General features: G+C 50.1%; 5 protein-coding genes across 5 annotated transcripts; 2 read left to right on the forward strand and 3 right to left on the reverse strand.

The window, feature by feature from the left end:
* Positions 1-1,558: 1,558 nt before the first annotated feature.
* Positions 1,559-4,469, forward strand: L3040_007946 (uncharacterized protein; the record flags this gene model as incomplete). The annotated part of the gene is made up of 3 exons (XM_007295554.1): positions 1,559-2,366; positions 2,793-3,210; positions 3,296-4,469. 3 exons carry the CDS (start codon positions 1,559-1,561, stop codon positions 4,467-4,469), a joined length of 2,400 nt encoding a protein of 799 aa, XP_007295616.1.
* A 1,445-nt stretch (positions 4,470-5,914) lies between these two features.
* On the reverse strand, positions 5,915-7,680 carry L3040_007947 (uncharacterized protein; the record flags this gene model as incomplete). The annotated part of the gene is made up of 7 exons (XM_007295553.1): positions 5,915-6,184; positions 6,301-6,438; positions 6,517-6,762; positions 6,817-6,869; positions 6,945-7,062; positions 7,113-7,280; positions 7,333-7,680. 7 exons carry the CDS (start codon positions 7,678-7,680, stop codon positions 5,915-5,917), a joined length of 1,341 nt encoding a protein of 446 aa, XP_007295615.1.
* A 2,705-nt stretch (positions 7,681-10,385) lies between these two features.
* On the forward strand, positions 10,386-11,381 carry L3040_007948 (uncharacterized protein; the record flags this gene model as incomplete). The annotated part of the gene is made up of 1 exon (XM_007295552.1): positions 10,386-11,381. The coding sequence occupies one exon, from the start codon at positions 10,386-10,388 to the stop codon at positions 11,379-11,381; it is 996 nt and encodes a 331-aa protein (XP_007295614.1).
* A 111-nt stretch (positions 11,382-11,492) lies between these two features.
* On the reverse strand, positions 11,493-12,587 carry L3040_007949 (uncharacterized protein; the record flags this gene model as incomplete). The annotated part of the gene is made up of 1 exon (XM_007295551.1): positions 11,493-12,587. One exon carries the CDS (start codon positions 12,585-12,587, stop codon positions 11,493-11,495), a length of 1,095 nt encoding a protein of 364 aa, XP_007295613.1.
* Positions 12,588-13,633: 1,046 nt separating this feature from the next.
* L3040_007950 (uncharacterized protein) lies at positions 13,634-15,563 on the reverse strand (the record flags this gene model as incomplete). Its single annotated transcript, XM_066154767.1, has 5 exons — positions 13,634-14,409; positions 14,463-15,200; positions 15,247-15,313; positions 15,375-15,469; positions 15,551-15,563. The coding sequence occupies 5 exons, from the start codon at positions 15,561-15,563 to the stop codon at positions 13,634-13,636; spliced, it is 1,689 nt and encodes a 562-aa protein (XP_066010663.1).
* Positions 15,564-17,175: the final 1,612 nt, after the last annotated feature.

Here is a 17,175-nt window from a genome sequence, read left to right on the forward strand (position 1 = left end):
CCAAGTCTGGAGCGGCAATAACACGGGCAGTAATAATATTTATTGTCAAACAGTATTGACACTACAAGAATATCAAGCGCTTATTTTGGAAGACAATCTATAGCATCATCTATGCGAGCTTCTACATTTCCTCGAGCCTGCGGTACGCAATCTTTGACAGTTTTGCAGCAAACCGCGGCAGACGTGCATAGTGCTCTAGCTTAAGATGACTCGGGCTGTGAATGGAATTATCTACCCGATTACAAACTACATTTCTGTACTAACCCTTAGATTGCAAAAGAATTTTTCATTTAGCGGAAACGGCTCAGCTGTATTGCATGCTTTCCTTCTCGTTATTATCTACTGTCATGGACTTCTTTCCGTTTATAGCAAATTATCAGGACAGCCCTATCTTCAAGGGGCCAATTATAGCAATAGGCTATCAAATTGTGCTTTTGAATAGACCTTAGAAAATGATCGTCTATTCATGGTTGCAGACAGCTGCCATAGCCTTCCATTGCTACCTTCTAATAAGAAGTCAACCACGCGCCAAGAAAGTTAAGTGTGCCCTTTAAGCGAGATTTCTAACCACCCCCTTTCGTACAGCTTCTTCTTCAACCTCACTTAGCAGGCGGCGAAAGAACTCCAGCGTACTAGAGATATTGAATGATATATTAGAATAATATGTAGGCCCAAAGGGAAAGTTTTGGTTAAAGAGCGGACAGCATATAAAGTGGTGGCCTCCTCCATTGAATTGGCAGGATCTGAGCTTTGCTGCCTTGCAAGTTCTTTCTGTGACCGCGCGACATTGAAATCTCTGCTCCGAATCTAACGACTGATTCAAAGTTTCGGGCTATACAGAAAGCTAAAAAGAGAAGCGGGGCTTTGCGTGGCAAGAGGGGACTGGCCCCTGAGAATAGTATGTTGGAGTCATCCTCTCACCTCGATATTGACTGATTCCACAAGGTATTCAATTCGTTTCCTGGACCGGTTAATTTTTCCTACTAGCTTTAGGCGTCATCGACTGAGCTCTCTGACGAAAACGAATCTACAAACTCTATACCATCTCATCTCATCACGGGTTGACAACGAAAGAAATCGGTGAGAACGGAAATTGAGAATCGAACTCTGGTATCTGTTCTGGGTTTCAACAGGAGAGGCAATTCTTTTCAACATCTGACACTACGCCGGCTTGACTTTGGTAAGTTCTTTTGCTGCATCCAGCTCGGTCACCTCCTACCTCGCGCCCTCGCCTTGTATCTCGAGTCTCCGAATCACAGACAACTCTTCAAGAATACAAAATATTAGAACTTCTCTACTGACAGCAAACAGTTCAAGAGAATCAGCGTAACGGTATCAGGAGGTTGAGTCAACGATTGATAAGTGGTACCGAGTTCGGCTTTGATAACAGACCTCTCGGTCTTCAAACCGTCCATCTGTTCACCTTCGACTCATTCACCTTCGACTCACTCCCCAGTTTCTCTTCCCCACCCTAAATCCTTTACCCCCAGTTGCAAATTTCTTCCTTCGACAAAACCTCGACACTTTTTATCAGCATCACCATCTTGGCCATTTGAAGATGGATTTCGAAATCAGACTCGATGATGATGTGCTCGCCGCCATTCGCGAGGAGGATATCCGCAACATGGAGTCAGGACAAAACATCGAAGGCGGCAATGAAGGCCATATCTCATCCTCCAACTTGAACAACTTCATGAACCCCTCCGCTCTGGCCCCAGTTGCGACTCTCCCCTACGCTCCAGCTCAGCACCAATACGAAAATCACGCCCACAGCACCTACACGAATGTCTACAACATGGCGCCACCTCCTCAACCCCACGACAACAATACACAGGGGTTGAGTTCCTACTCGATTGGCGGAGATGAGAACGTAAATCCTTACCACCCATCCAACGATCCCTCCCAAGGCTTAAGTCAGCACCCCTACGACAACCCCTCAACGACAACGTACAACAACACCCACACTCAACCTCAACCTCACCCTTACCCCCCTTCCATCCCCATTCAAACATCTCCCAACACCGCTCTCCCGCACCCATCAACTCTCTCCATCTTCCCCCAATCAACCTTATCCCTCTCTTTCCCGCCCGGCATGGCCCCTCCACCCGTCAGCATCCGCCACAAGCCCCACCACAAGGAGCTCGCCAAGCTGGATACTGAGTACGCGAAATACGAAGAGGTGATTCAAGATGAGGACCGCATGGTCGGCAAGGGTCGGCGGGATGCGCGAGAGGGCGAGGAAGAGCTGCGAGTGTGGGCCGCAAGAGAGAAACTGGATGAGCATCTCAAGGCCCGCATGGGGTTCGTGGCACTGGCGAATGACCGCCTCCAAGCGGCGGTGGGCGAAAGAAATAGCTGGGCTTTTGGTGAGCTCAGGTTCCTTTTCCCTTTTCCCTTTTCCCGCCATTGATTGCATTTGTTTTGCTTGTTTTTATTTCCCTTTGTTTTCTGTCGTGGGGGGGGGGGGACTCTTATTCTGTCATGTCAATCTTGGAGGCATATGGCTGTGGTACTTGCTGTTCAGACTTGAGGTGGCTGCTGTGTTGTTTACTTTTGTCCGTTTTTCCCATCTCAGTCTGATTGGGCTCAGCTTTGAGGCGGCTACATGCTCGACTGTTGTCGGTCTCCCGACCACTGTCATGAATCACTGTCGTCGATCACTCCGATTCACTCTGCTTTTTTGTTCCTCCAAGAGTAGCTTGAATTCTGCTCCTCTGCTTTCTTATGTTTTCTTGCTATTCTCCAAAGCCTCCGTACCTTCCTAAATGGGAACAAAAGCTAACAACCACCAGAACTTCCAGAAGTCCTGCTCCACAGAACACCCGCCACCTTCGGCAGCCGACTTAACGTTCCCAACCGCCGCAACCCCCCCATCTTAGGCAATGCCAATCTCACACCATCCAGCGCCGCTAAGCACCTCTCCAACGGCCGCCGCAAAGACAGTGGTGTTGCTCTCGGTCGCATCTCACAGACTCCTCTTTCCCCATTGGTTATCAGTGGCCAAGTTGACGAGGTTACTGGAAAGGGCTTGCGAGAGTGGCTGCTCAGCCGAGGAAAAGAGTCGGGCACGCAGAAGAAGAGAGAGTGTCGCAACATCGCTTTCCATGATTTCACACCTGATGCGCACACGGGTAATCATAGCAATGTTCTGCTGGCGTGTTACAGCGGTGGTGGCCTACACGAGAGAGTTGATGCTTATGAGATCGATCTGTAAGTCTTCCCTAGCAACCTTTCAACACGGAAAAACAAATATACATATATACGGAAGTCTAACAGATAAAAAAAAAAAACACAGCCCAACCACAGTCACAGACCCTGCAACGGGCCAAACAGGAGCAGCAGTTCAAAGCTGGCTCTGGTTCCTCATCTCCCGCCCGGTCTTGACTCTCTCCCCATCATCCTACAATAGTGGCCTCCAGCTCCCACCCAACTTCAAAAAATTCCCCATCCCAACATCCTGGGTGGTCTTCGCCTGCCCAGCCTCACACGTAACCGCCTACCCGGCCGCCAGAGACGACTCCGTCCCCTACCCACCCCCTAGGAACCCGTTCAGCATTCCCCTTTCCGCGCCCCTTGGCATCTTCCGCGCCCGCGGCACCGAGCGAGAGAGCAAGACGGTCTACAAGCGCCAGGACTACGACTTCTCGCAGCAGGGCGTCCCGATCTTCGAGTTCAGCTCGGCCGAGCTCTTCCCCGTCCCGAGCCGCAAGCGCATCGAGTTCCTGTCCGTCGACGGCCTCCGCGGCTGGGACCCGAGGGACTTGTGCACGGCGTACAACGAGCAGGAGTGGAAGCGCAAGGTCGCAGAGTGGGAGCAGTCTGTCCTCAACCTGAGCAAGCAGGAGCTGAAGATGGATGAGCAGGTGGGCCGTCTGCGGGAGAAGGAGATACCCAGCACGTGTCGGGGCGTTTGGTGGGAGCAGTTCTACGACGGCTTGTACCAGGATGAGACGAAGTGGCGCCGTATCCGCGAGGCCATGGCGAGGGGCAAGTGTCGCGTTGTGGTCCGGTGGGCGGAGCTGGCGGAGGTGAAGCCTGCTGAGGAAGGTCTCGGTCTCGGCGCCGGATTCGGCGACGAGGTTGACGATGCGTTGGCTGGGATCGGACTCGGTGTGAGGCTCAATGGCGGCTCGCTGGGATGCAGCAGCAGCGGCGGCAGCGGTAGGAAGATCAAGGAGAGACTTGGGCGTCGGAAGATGGGCGCAAAGAGCAGCCGAGGCGAGCTGAGACGTCGTAGCGGTTTGGGTCTGGGCACGACTTCTCAGGAGAGCCTTCGCTCGGCCGGCGCAGATGGTATGGCTGGTCTCAGCACGAATGGGCACTTGATCGGCGTTGGTCGGGACATCGAGAGAGGTTCGGCCTTTGGTGGAGGAGGGGACAGCACACCACCAGTCTCGGCCCCCTACCCATACTACTCGTCGATGGATGTGGAGCCAGACGTGGCGGAGGACGTGAAGCCGAACCTGTAGGCAGCTTTTTCGTGGTCCAGGGAAAGGGAACCGGGCATGCGTTGGAGATTTTGTATTTGTAGAGTGAGAAAGGCCCTGGCATAGATGGTGAGATAGTCAGTCACCCGGGTCAAAAATTTCGGGTTGGAGAGAGAGGTTGACGAGCACATCTCCGTGCGCGGAATTTCTTCTCGAAGGGAGAGATAATTATGCAGGGAATGTTGCTTCATTCAACTAATTGCCTGCCGGGCGGTTAGCCTGGTTGATAGGTAGATAGATAGGCAGGAAAAGCTTTCTCAAAAACAATAAACAGGCTTTTCTACGAGTTCGTGTCCTCGATTTGTCTGATCACGCGAATGATATTTTCCCGTTGAATCTCTAGGCTATTACATTACTGATGTCCCCGTGAACTTCAGTTTCTTTCTGCTAGTGAATATGAACAGAAGCATGCTATCGGGAAACGGGGATGAGGAGAGGGGAGGGGATAAGGAGAAGTTGAGACAGGAGGGGATGTAGTAGATAAATAGTTTGATTTGATCAGATGAAGAGTGCCGATAAACAACTGGACTCTGAAGAGTAATTCAATGGAGCTGGAACAGAGATGAAGCGAGGATGATTTAGAAGTTGGAGATAAATGAGGGCGTGCCGCCGATATAATTTAGCTATTCCGGCCAAAAAACAAATACCTGTACACACACTTAAACGCACAGAATCAGTTACAATCAGTTGTCAGCGATCAAGATCTTCCCTCCAAATACTATATATCTATCATCCTGGAGACAAAAACCCAATAACAATGATTAGTTTGGTTATCCCCTCAACCCAACTAACCCCTCAACCCAACTAACCCCTCAACCTCAAAATAAGCGCGATATATATATATATATATACCTATGTATTAGAAAAAATATGACGAAAAAAAGTGGCAAAACAAACTCCCACCTCACGGTGGGAGAAGAAAAGCCTCTGTAATGGGTTTTCATTTTTATCCGGATTCGAATATTCGATTTTGTCGTGCGTGGTCTGGTGAGTCTAAACCAACTCGGCCCCAAATCGTTACAATTAGAACTTCCTCCAGCAATCCAGCTTGACCTGAGGTTGACAACGTCTATGCCAACCACGCCACTGGATTCATACCATATGCGCGCGAAATTTGAATGATAATAGTAGCAGAAGTTTTTCGGGAGAGGGTTTTTCCGAAATACACCCCCCAAAAAAACAATAACAACAACAACGACAACACCAGACTTTTAGATCGGGCTCTAACGGGGCTTTTTTTTTATCTCCCTCAGCGGAATTTTTTACGATCGGACTCAGTCACGGGAATAATGCAATATCATTTAAAAAGCGAGGAACATTTTCAAAATCATTAACGTTATTACTAATATGAACACACCCAACCAGTTCCAGACGCCTGGCTCATTCCGATACCTCGCCGTAAAAACACTACCTAGTCAAGCACACTTTCAATCCAAATCGAGCACCGCCGGGATCGAACCATCAGACACGCAAGGCACGCCCACCCCTCCTGCAATACCCTCACATATAATGACAGGTGAGCTCCCGTTGGGATGTGTCAGGTTGATATCTTCCAGCGTGATGTTGGTGCAGATGGCGTTGGGGGAGCAGACGAGATTGGCGATTACGGGCCCGTTAATCCCGGAACTGCTGCCGGTGAAGTTGGAGAAGCGGATGTTGGTCATGTCGACGCGGGAGGGGTATTGGGAGCACATGGTCTGGCGAGAGTCAGACGACGCTGGTGAGTGGAGGGGGAAAAAGAAAAAAAGAAGGAAAAAAAAAAGCTAGGGGAAGGGAAGGGAAGGGAAGGGGGAGAGAAGAGGGAGATATTTACAGAGTTGACTTCAAAGTAGCATGCGTCTAGCATGATTGGTACATCGTTGTTGTAGTTGTAGACGTTCTTGAAGGTAACGTTGTCGATGAAGCCGTAGCCTACATTCTGCCCTGCCCAGCTCTTGAGACGGGCTCCGTACTGTGGGCTCTAGTCAGCTTCGGATTTCCTGCATGGCTGGCGGTGATTGGAAGAGCGGAGCAGAGCGGAGGAACGTACCTCTCCGTTCAACATGGTTATGTTCTCGATGTGGACGTTGTAGATGTGATCCTTGACTCCGGAATATTGTCCGATGCTCCCCATGCTGACACCGTGCGTACCGTTGCAATAGATGTTCTCAACGAGGATGTTGGAGGTGTTGGGCTTAGGGCTGAAGCAATCATCACCGATATTGATCCATGCGTCTCGAACGGTGAGGCCATCAACGTTGTAAGAGTCCCAGCCGTCGGTGTTCTTAGGAGGGTTCTACAGAAGTCAGCTCTCTGCTGGTTCAAGCCGGGGGGGGGGAGTGTTAGAGACCTCGCTTGTCGAGAGATTCTCGATGATGACCCTGTCATAGACAACATTCTTCGCTAGGCTCAGGTTAGAATGCGAGTATAAGATCAAGAGCTGCCGAAAAAAAAAAGATTCAATTTATAAAAACTTACACGTGACGATGAAGTTCGTCCAGCAAGGAGACCCTTGAAATTGTATACCCTCTATATAGAGATTGGTAGCGTTCTCAGCATAGAACAAGATGGGACGGTAATATGTGTTATCAGGGTCCTGCCAGTGAGTTAGTCACTTGATGGCCCATCAGCTCAACAGGAACTTACGAGGATCTCCATGCCCGCAAACCCGTCGTACCAAGCCTGCCCATTTCCGTCAAGAATGCCCTCACCGTAGATCTTGATATCTTCCCCACCCCACTTCCAGAACGCGATTGAGTTCTGGAATAAATGGTAGAAGTAGTCACTCTGCCAATAGGTAATGTTGTCGGTGAACTGTGAAGTGTAAGAGCTTGTCGCTGTCTGACTGGTCATCTATTTTACTTACTAGAATCGTGCCCTCCAGATTGACATGAACATCCTTTAGAAACGTAAGATCTAATTTCTTGCCAATGACAAATGTCTTGTTCTTGGGAAGCACCAGAGTACCTCCATGGTTCGCCTTCAGCAGCCCTCTGTAGAAGTCCGCCGAGATGTCATCGGTATCGTTGTCCGAAGATCGAATGTAAATCTTTGGACGGTGATTCGCAGGTGGATGCTGATACGGATAGAGATTCTTGAAGCCTTGAACTGACTCTGGGCCAGTATAGTTGGGATCCGGGAATGCAGAAGCAATTGAAGAAGTCAGAGCAATAGCGAGAGCCGCCGATCGGCCAATGGACAAATTGAACAGCATTTTGGGTATCGCAGTCGCGGAAGAGAGACAATGAACAAGCAACAAGGCTGGACCGACACAACTTATTTGAGCAAAATATTATGCGAGGCTTTGAGTTGATGCGCCCGGTTTCGTGAAGGAGGGGTTTGAGCGAGTGTTGACTGAAAATGAGAATCCACCAATCGTAAAAGACCTATCCAGTCTTTCGTCGATCTCTTCGAGTTATACAATGTGAATGTGTCTGCTTTCTTCCTCGTTGAGTGATCTAGGAGACCTTTTTATATTTTCCCGGCTAAGCTTAAGTTCTATGGAATAATACAACCAACATATGATGCAGCGGTATGATGGCGAAAAGACACGAGCTTCAAAGCGCACCTGCCTTGATAGGAAGTAAAATTGGTTATACGAACAATATAAGAAGATGTTAGGTTAGGTCGATTGTCTCGAATGGCTCGAAGAAAAGGAACCGTGTCCTGCATACCTCAACCACCCAAGTTGCCACTCTATGCAAGCCTCTGTCACCGTACTGTATCTTCGAGTCATTTCCAGAGGCAAGTCCGTAGATCCGTAAAGTAAAAAAAAGTAAGGTTACTCGCGTAGCCAATTTATCAGCGGAGTAGAAATCTATGTAGATACGGAGTATATAGACAACGGTAGATTGCAAACGAATTAAAAACAAAGTCTATAGGATAATATTAAGCTCGTAGATTTCTATCCCTCCCTATGAACAAATGTCGGACCCAGTTTAGCTATATAAATGATAGAGCGGTGATTCTACAACTTAATGGCTTGAAGCCCTGCCAAATCTATTGCACAAGCTAAATACTAGCTCAAAGATAGTTCTCAAGGCTGAATGTATCCTTATACTACGCTGTAGTACTTGTAAGTTGATCGGTTTAAGACCTGGTAAGACCCCTTGCAAAATTATACTTCGATATGTATTCGTAAGGGGGAGAGTATTAAGCAAATAGCGAAGGTTAGCATTTACTCAAGCCTTACTCGTAGTAATAACTGTGCGCTTATCGGACTAGTGAGGGCCATTACTCCCCCCCCATGAATACTTGTCGAAAGTATAATTTTGCGAGGGATCTTACCCGGTCTTAAACCGGTCGACTTACCACGGTACAGGCGTAAGTATTACCCCCCGAGGGTGCCTCAAAAGTTTAGTTCCCACTATAAACCCCCTGGTTACCCTACCATCAAGGGGTGATACTTACGCCTGGGACGTAGTTGTTGTGTAGGGATTTATTCAGCCTTGAAAAGTACGTTGTACGTAGTATCTTTGAGCCAGTATTTAGTCTGCGCAATAGAGTTGGCAAGGCTTCAAGCCATTTATCTGTAGAAATCAACGCTCTACGATGTATGTAGCTAGACTGGGTCCGACATTTAATCATAGGGGGGGATAGTAAGGATTCATTCAGCCTTGAAAGGTATCTGTGAGCCAGTATTCAGTCTGTGCAATGGAGTTGACAGGGCTTTAAGCGATTCAGAAACCGCCGCTCTACGATTTATGGGCCTAAACTGGGTCCGGCATGTATTCATAAGGGGCGGGAATAGTATATCTGCATCTTCTCTACTGTACTGTTCTGACCTGTAGACCATAGCGGCTACGGAAGTAAAATCTCCCAATAGAAAATCTCCCTCCTTCCTTTCCCAGACGTAAGGCTGCCCTTGCCAAGTCTGTCGAGACTACTGACTAGTGCGGGTTTGGAAAAGGGTCGATTGCCGAGTGCTATGACAGCAGGGCGGTCCGACATGGCTCTTGGCATCTTGTTCGATTGACTGACTGACTGACTGACTGACTGACTGACTGACTGGAGGGGTATTTCCAATCAAAAGCCCGCGGGTGGCGCGGGAGCCAAGACTGCTGATCAGACGCCCGACCTCGGTACGACCATCCCACTGATCCCACTGATACCAGATACCTACGTAGGGCCAATAATCTTCCCTCCTCGGTATCAAACCGTATCAACCTCTGTCAACTTCGTAGGGCTGACGTCCCAAAAGAACCGCACTATTTTGTCCCACGCTAACTATTCTGCCCTCCACTACCGGGCCCTACCTCCCGTACCCGCCCCCCCACTTTCCCCCCACTCCCCCACCGCCCCTTTTCCTTCGATTGATTGGACGTATCCCTAATACCTCATCGGTTCAACGATCACGGGGTTGACTCCAAGTCAAAGGCACATTTCTAATTGTTGTCATAGAAACTGTTATTGTTGTTGTTGCTGTTGTTGTTATTATAGTTATAGTTATGGTTTATGGTTGACTACGGAGGTTTTACTTAATACTCCGGAAAAAGTATATCTGGAATATTCAATTGTGCGCGGCAAAATGAAGTACTATAGTAGAAATATGTCCGGATCAAAACCAGAGAAGAGAGGAAGATTACTCTTTTAAGAGGTACAGAAGGCTATATACTTCCAAGGTGCGCTAGTGAGTCGTGATGTCATTAATGATGGTCTTTCCTTCCCCGAGCTTTCTATAAGTAGTACGTAGTTGTAAGTGGGGTGGAGCTATGGCGCCTTTGCCGTGGCGGGAATACCCGTTGGCGTGGGACAAAACAGCAAGTTCAGTTGAACCATAGCTGAGATCCCGATCAACTCGAAGTCAAGTGATCAGGTGACTCAAAGTCAAGTGACCCAACGTCAAGTGACCCAGCGTCAAGTGACTCAAGTTGTATACATGCTTGAACATCTGAGCACCAACAGAACCCAGAACCCGCAATGGCCGGCCAGCTCTCGCTCTATATCAAGGCCTTCATCATACGCTTCTTCCAAACCCTGGGCCGCTATCTAGATCTCTATGCCTCGACACCCCTCCCCCAACGGCCCCTCTTCAGCCGCACAATACCGTCAACTGTCGGTTCCGTCCCCGGCCAATTCAAAATCCTCTTCTACACGCCCCCGGACTACAGCCGCAAGCCCAAGTCCGCAGGATACCCTATCCTCGTCAATTTCCACGGCGGCGGGTACACCATCGGCCATGCCGCCGACGATGCCCGTTGGGCAACCGAGGTCGTGAAGCGGACGGGCGGGGTGGTCGCGAGTGTCGACTACCGTCTCGCACCAGGGTATCCGTTCCCGACTGGCATTGAAGACTGCGTCTCGGCCGTGCTGTACCTGTGGCAGCACGCCGACGAGCTGAACCTGGATGTGGCCCGCACCGCCTTCTCGGGGTTTAGCGCCGGGGGCAACTTCTGCTACACGGCCGCAATCCGTCTGCACGAGGAGTTGACGGCGTTGAGAGGACCCGGTCGCGCGGTCGAGAATCACCAGCTCAATGTCGGGAAGCTGGTGAGCACGGTGGCGTTTTATCCGGCAGTCGACATGACCAAGTCCCGCGCGGAGAGGAACGCATCGAATCCAAACATGAAGTCGATCATCAATCCGGTATTCTTTAAGCTCTTCGCGGGGTGTTATTTCCCCCCGGGCACAGACACGCATTCACCGCTGTTGAGTCCTGGTGTTGCTCCTGATCAGGTGCTGAGGGATGCATTGCCGGAAAATAATGTGATGATGACGTGCTGGGGGGACGGCTTGTTAATGGAGGGGGAGCAATTCAGGGAGAGACTAAAGGCTTTGGGGAAGAGGGTCGATGGTTATATTGTGCCGGAAGTGCCACACGGATGGGACAAATGGCCAAGTTACAGGAATGGTAACGTGAAGAGAGATGAGGCTTACAAATTTGCAGCTGAGAGCCTGAGGGAATTTTGGAACTAACGTGATCGTATCACTATCTCTCTCTCAAAAAGATTTTTTGGCATAAAATGTTTGCTAGATACATTTGTCGAGCAGGATGGCAGCTGGGTCCAAAAAATTGCCTTCCAGATTTTATGGCATGACTTCGATTCTTTCACACCCAACAGCCTCCGCCTCCTTATTCAGAACCTCAATTTCGCTTTCCACAAACGGGATCCCGGTCTTCAACCTCTCCGCACAAGTATCCAACTCAATCTCCCCAGGAAAGTATATCTTCTCGACTCCCTTCATCCTCTCACAGCCCACAACCTTCTCATACAAAACCCCCATCCTCTCCCTGAACGTTTCCAAATCCATGAACAGATCCGGCTTGATCGCCACTAGGAAATGTCCAACATCAGCCTCCTTCCCACTCTCATCATACGGCCCCGTCACCCCTCCGGCAAAAGCGCTTCCGCTCAAGACGCCCGAGAAGACATCCATCATGATACTCAACGCACTCCCCTTCGGCCCCCCTATTGGCAGCATCACCCCCCGCAGCGCCTCCTGCGGATCATCGGTCCCCTCCCCCTCCGCATCCAAGGCCCACCCGAGAGGGATCTTCTCCCCCCTCCTCGCAGCCTTATGGATCTTCCCTCTGGCGGCCACACTCGGCGCCATATCAAGAATAAACGGTTTCCCGCCCTCCGGCCCCGGCGCACCGCACGCAATCGGACTCACACCCATCAGCTTCTCCCGCCCGCCCCACACGGGCAGCGCCGGCGACGAGTTCGTAAAAACCAGACTCATCATGCCGGCGTCGATGGCTTGCTGCACGAGCCACGCGCTCATGCCAAAGTGGTTGCTGCGCTTCACAGCCACCATACCGATGCCGAGCGTCTGCGCCATGGCGATGGCCGCGCACATGCCCATGTGCGCGCCTAGGAAGCCGAAGGCGTTGTGCCCGTCGACGTGCGCAACCGCGGGCGTAATCTGGGACAGCGTGGGCTCGGCGCGCGGGTCCAGCGCTTGCGCTCTGATTCGCTGGATATAGGGTTCCAGACGCATGATCCCGTGCGTGTCAACGCCGCGGAGATCGGCCAGGACGAGCGCGTGCGCGATGATGGACGCGTTCGCAGCGGGGACGCCGTGGGCTTTTAGTATACCCTCTGTGAAGACCGTGGCGGCCGTCGAAGAGACGTGGATTTTGCGAGGAGGGCCCGCGGGTGCATCATGTGTTGATGCCATTTCGTGCGTATATTATATCGCGGCGTAGCGAGAATTTTTTATTTCCGACTATTATTTATCATCTCATCGAATTTTCTTTTGAAAAAATATCTCGATTGAGGATCAATCCTTCGCGATCGCAAGTAGTGTCAATAATCAAGATGAATGAAAACTCAAGGGGAGATGGGGGTCGCGCGAGCTTCGTTCGCATCCAGACGTGGACTCTGAAGGATGGGGGTTTGAAGGGGGGGGGGAAATCAGTGAGAAAGGGAGGGAAGCGTGCAAGAACCTGACTCCAGCTATATATAATATATAAATATATATATACACACTCGAGCTAGTATAAAGGTAAAGTCACACCTAACAATAATAAATTCCGTCGCCAGAGTGGATAAGGTAGGCAGAGTATTACAGTACCGTAGTAGGTTGGTTGTTGGTAGCTTGGTACAGAACCTGCTCATGCTTGGAGTGGATTGGGTATATCTCAGCACACTCACTCACTCACCCACCTACCCGTACTCGCCCACTTGACGCTTCCGTGGCATCTTATATCACCCATCTCATCTCATATCATGAGATTAAAAGACTCAAATCTTGATATTACGGCGGGCTTCGAGATTATGGGTAGTTAGGTACCTAGCTAGGTAGGTAGATAGATAGATAGATTGCAGTGGCCCCCTTGGTTTTATTTCCCTTACCTACCTAGCTAGGTAGGTAGGTAGGTAGGTAGGTACCTCAAGTTCTAACTGGGGCTTTATAAGGCGAGAGAGAGGGACAGAGGCTTGTACGAGGGAGGGAGCGATGGAATGAGAGACAGTGTTGGAATGTGCCTAGGTATGTACATTTATATTTTAAAGGGGAGAGATAATAGATATGTAAGTATATATATATAGGCTAGGGATAGCTAAGAAAAGAAGCTACGTAGAGCTAAAGCTACGAGGGAAAAGGAGGTCAGCTCTAGCACCTCGTATTTCTATCAGGCACAGTAGTTGTAGGATTATTTTGGTATCCAGATACCTTTCGTCTATATGTGGTGTCTCACAAAATGCAGATTTTTGCCTGACGATTCAACCCCTCTTGTCCTGCACGGCGTCCATGGCCAGCCTCTCGTCGGCCCGTATCTGCAGCCGCCCCTTTTCCGAGGGGCCTAATGCCAAAGCCTCAGCGACACTTCCCTGCCCAGCCGTCATTGCGGCCCCCTTCCGTCCGATAACATGCCACGGCAGGTTGAACATCTCGTCCATGCTCTCCAAGCTCTTCCCTGCCGTCTCCGGCAGGAAGAACCACACGAAGCCTAGTCCCAGCAAGGTCACCGCCGAGAAGAACCAGAAGGTGCCCTTTGGCGATAGTCCCGGCGCGCCTTCGAGGAGCATCAGCGGGACTGCCTTCGAGTTGCCGTACTGGTTCGCGAAGTGGAAGGTCATGATCATGGATGTGCCCAGGGATCGCACGCGCAGGGGGAAGATTTCGGCACCGATCAGGTACTGGATTGAGTTCCAGCCGAGGGCCCAGCCGACGCCAGAGAAGTAGATGAACACAATTGCGCCCGTCCCGGCGTGCTTAGCTGCGCCGGATTGCACGACCGTCTTGTCTATAATACTTGGGACCGCTGTCAGGTAGATGGCGATATACAGCATGGATACGAATTGGATGATAATACCCGTAGAAAGGGATCGTTTTCTCCCGATGAAGTCGACCAGGAAGAAAGCGCAGACGAGAGCTGAGACGAATTTGACGACGCCGAAGATGGCAGTCGCGAACAGTTTTTCAGAGGAGCCGGTGGTTCCTAGCAGAGCAAAGAATGTGGGAGCGTATATCGTAATCGATTGAGCACCGGACCATTCTGTGTTTTGTCAGGCTCGGGGGTCTGCACATCTCATGGGGGTAAGAGCTTACGTCCGAGAAGTTGACAGGCAAGACCGAGCAAGATACGGTACCTGTTCGCTTTCAGCACGAAGAGCTCTTTGAGAGGTCCGAAGAACCCTGCGCCGAGAGTAGCTTCCTGTTCACGGTCAAGCTGATCGTGGATGTCGATCAACTCGGCCCGAACATATGGATGGTCGGCTGGAAGCTTTCGCAACTTCGACATGTTGAGTGCTGCATGCTCACTTCGTCCGACTTTTGCCAACCAACGTGGAGACTCCAATGCAAAAAGACTCATGATCAAAATGATGCCTGCAAAAATGAAGTGCAGGACAGTGGCGTCGACCCACTGCCTGGAGGTGTAGTTCGAGATGTGGAGAGAAGTTCCCCAGCTAGCGAAGTAGCCCAACATGATTCCGAGGTAAACGGAGCCGCTGAAGATGCAGATGCAGAGGCCTCTGATGGAGCGTGGCGCTGATTCCGCGAGATATGCCGGCGCCACAACAGTTGTTTGTCCGATTCCCAGACCCATGATGAATCTCCCAGTAAGAACTTGCCCGTAGCTCCCGTTAGCAGTGACGAAAATAATGACCCCTACGATCCAGATGGCGCAAAGTTGTCTGGTCGCCCAGATGCGTCCGAGTTTATCGCATGCAATGAACGCAATCAACGCGCCGCCCACACTGCCTATCTGAACCATAGAGGTAATGTTCCCGATTCTGGAGGCCAGCTGGGTCGCATTTTGGGTCGGTGTAACTTTTAAACCGTACTCTATAGAGGTCAGTAAGGAAGGCCAGTATTCAGCAACTCAACGTACCAGAGATGAAGCTTATTTGCGTAACAGTAGTCCCAATGAGACCTTCATCTAAGCCTCGGGCGGCACCCTTAGAAATTTCGGTCAGCTGTGTTCAGGAGCATCTACAGAGACTAATATGGAGTCCTCACCATAAGCCCAAACCCGATGACACTAAAAGCAAGTCGCCAGTTGAAAGCTTCCGGAGGCGTATCGGCCAAGGCCGCCTTGAACATGCCAGGACCAACTAGTCTCCCAAGTCAGCGATGCCCATTCCGTATATATGAGTCGGTCAATGATGATCACGAGGCATAGTGCAAATATATACCTGGGTTGCCCATCTTGTCTGCGTCTGCGTCTGCGTCTGCTGCTGCTGGGGAGTGTGGAGGATATATATTATAAGGTGTGAAGCCAGAAAAGTTGAAGTGAAGTCTGAGATCTGAGATTTGAGATCTGAGATCTGAGACCTGAGACCTGAGACCGACCTTATACTAACTTGCACGTGTTGAGACGGCTTAGCTTACTTATCGGCACCATCGTCCCGCGCGGGCTAGGGCAATGGCAATCTTCTCCGGATGTTGTCAATATGCGGAGACGGGCCAAGCAGCACAAGCTTTTAGACAGCCGTGGCAAAAGCTTAATTTAATCTGTATGTAGTCTTCCTCGTCTTCTTAAACGATTAAACTCCTGGCTAGGCAGACAATCCGAGGAAAAGAAGAAGAACTATCCTTGCCTAATCATATCAACCTGAAATGGCCGACTCGCCTGAAGTGCCGAACATCAACGCCCAAGGATTAGAATCTGAAAACCTTATCTCGGGAATATGTTGAGACGTATACGTAGACTATTTGTGTTGACCGCGATTTTAGCGTTGACCGGCTACTCGGTGTCCGATACTAAAGCAGCATCACCCCCGGCCCCCCTCCCCGCCCCTCTCCACAAAAGCAGAATAAAGAAAAGAAAAAACAGCAAAACTCAACTGGAAGCCCATAGTAACCGGTGTTACCTGGGGTTCCAGTTTACAAACCTAATTGAATAGGTTTTTCGTATCTGCTCCTCTCCACTTTCGTAGATATAGAAGGCATTTGATAGATAGTATCAATCAGCTAGTGTCAAGATGGTGCTCACAGTTCGTCAAGCGTGAGCTTGAGCCATTGAGCCATTATGTCCATTTCGCCGATTGATACCTACACAGTTGGAAACCACTTATATAAAGTAGATAAATTATTATTTGGCCGGTAAGCGAGAAGTCCCCCTCCACCCCCTTTCACGTAATTGCCGTGATACTAAGCAAATATTCGTTAGGGGCAGACGACAGAGTGCCTGTGCTAGTTCTCGTCAATTAGCACTTCCGCTTCCCTTCAAGTCTGGCTCCATAAAAGATCTATCGAAAGAGCCGGGAATTCTCAAAGGGAGTTAAAGGTCTTTCATGAATCTTTTTAAATATCCTTCCGGCTGCTTGCTAGCTTGCTTGCTCCCTTCAACATATAGTATAACAACACAGAACCCGACCTTTTGACTCTCATTCAACAACCTCAGCTCAGCACAACAAGCCAGACCAGTAACAGCAGAAATATGTCAATTGGTAATCAAATCACGGAATCAGTAGCGTTCATACCTCGACCCTTCCGTTTCGAGACAATGATGCATCTCAAACAAGCCGCGCGAACTTGGTTCGATTCGATGCGATGCGCCCAACGGGCGCGGTTCCGATCTACGTGGTGATCTACATATCCGGGCCGCGCTGTGAGTAGCTATATTCAAGGCTGACGACGTGCAATCCACTCATCTCTCAAATTTTTGGTGGCCACATATATACTCCGTGTATCGGCGACGAGCTAAGAAGTTACCAATAGAATGAAATACCACCAGGCTATCCAGAAGTGGCTCTGGCGAAGAGTCCAGTGGACGTATACGGTCGCAAGGAACTCCTATAATTAGTCTTTGCTACTG

This window comes from Drepanopeziza brunnea (genome assembly GCF_022702325.1).
Source record: "Drepanopeziza brunnea f. sp. 'multigermtubi' strain 214-2 chromosome Unknown ctg14, whole genome shotgun sequence".
NCBI classification, from domain to species: domain Eukaryota; kingdom Fungi; phylum Ascomycota; class Leotiomycetes; order Helotiales; family Drepanopezizaceae; genus Drepanopeziza; species Drepanopeziza brunnea.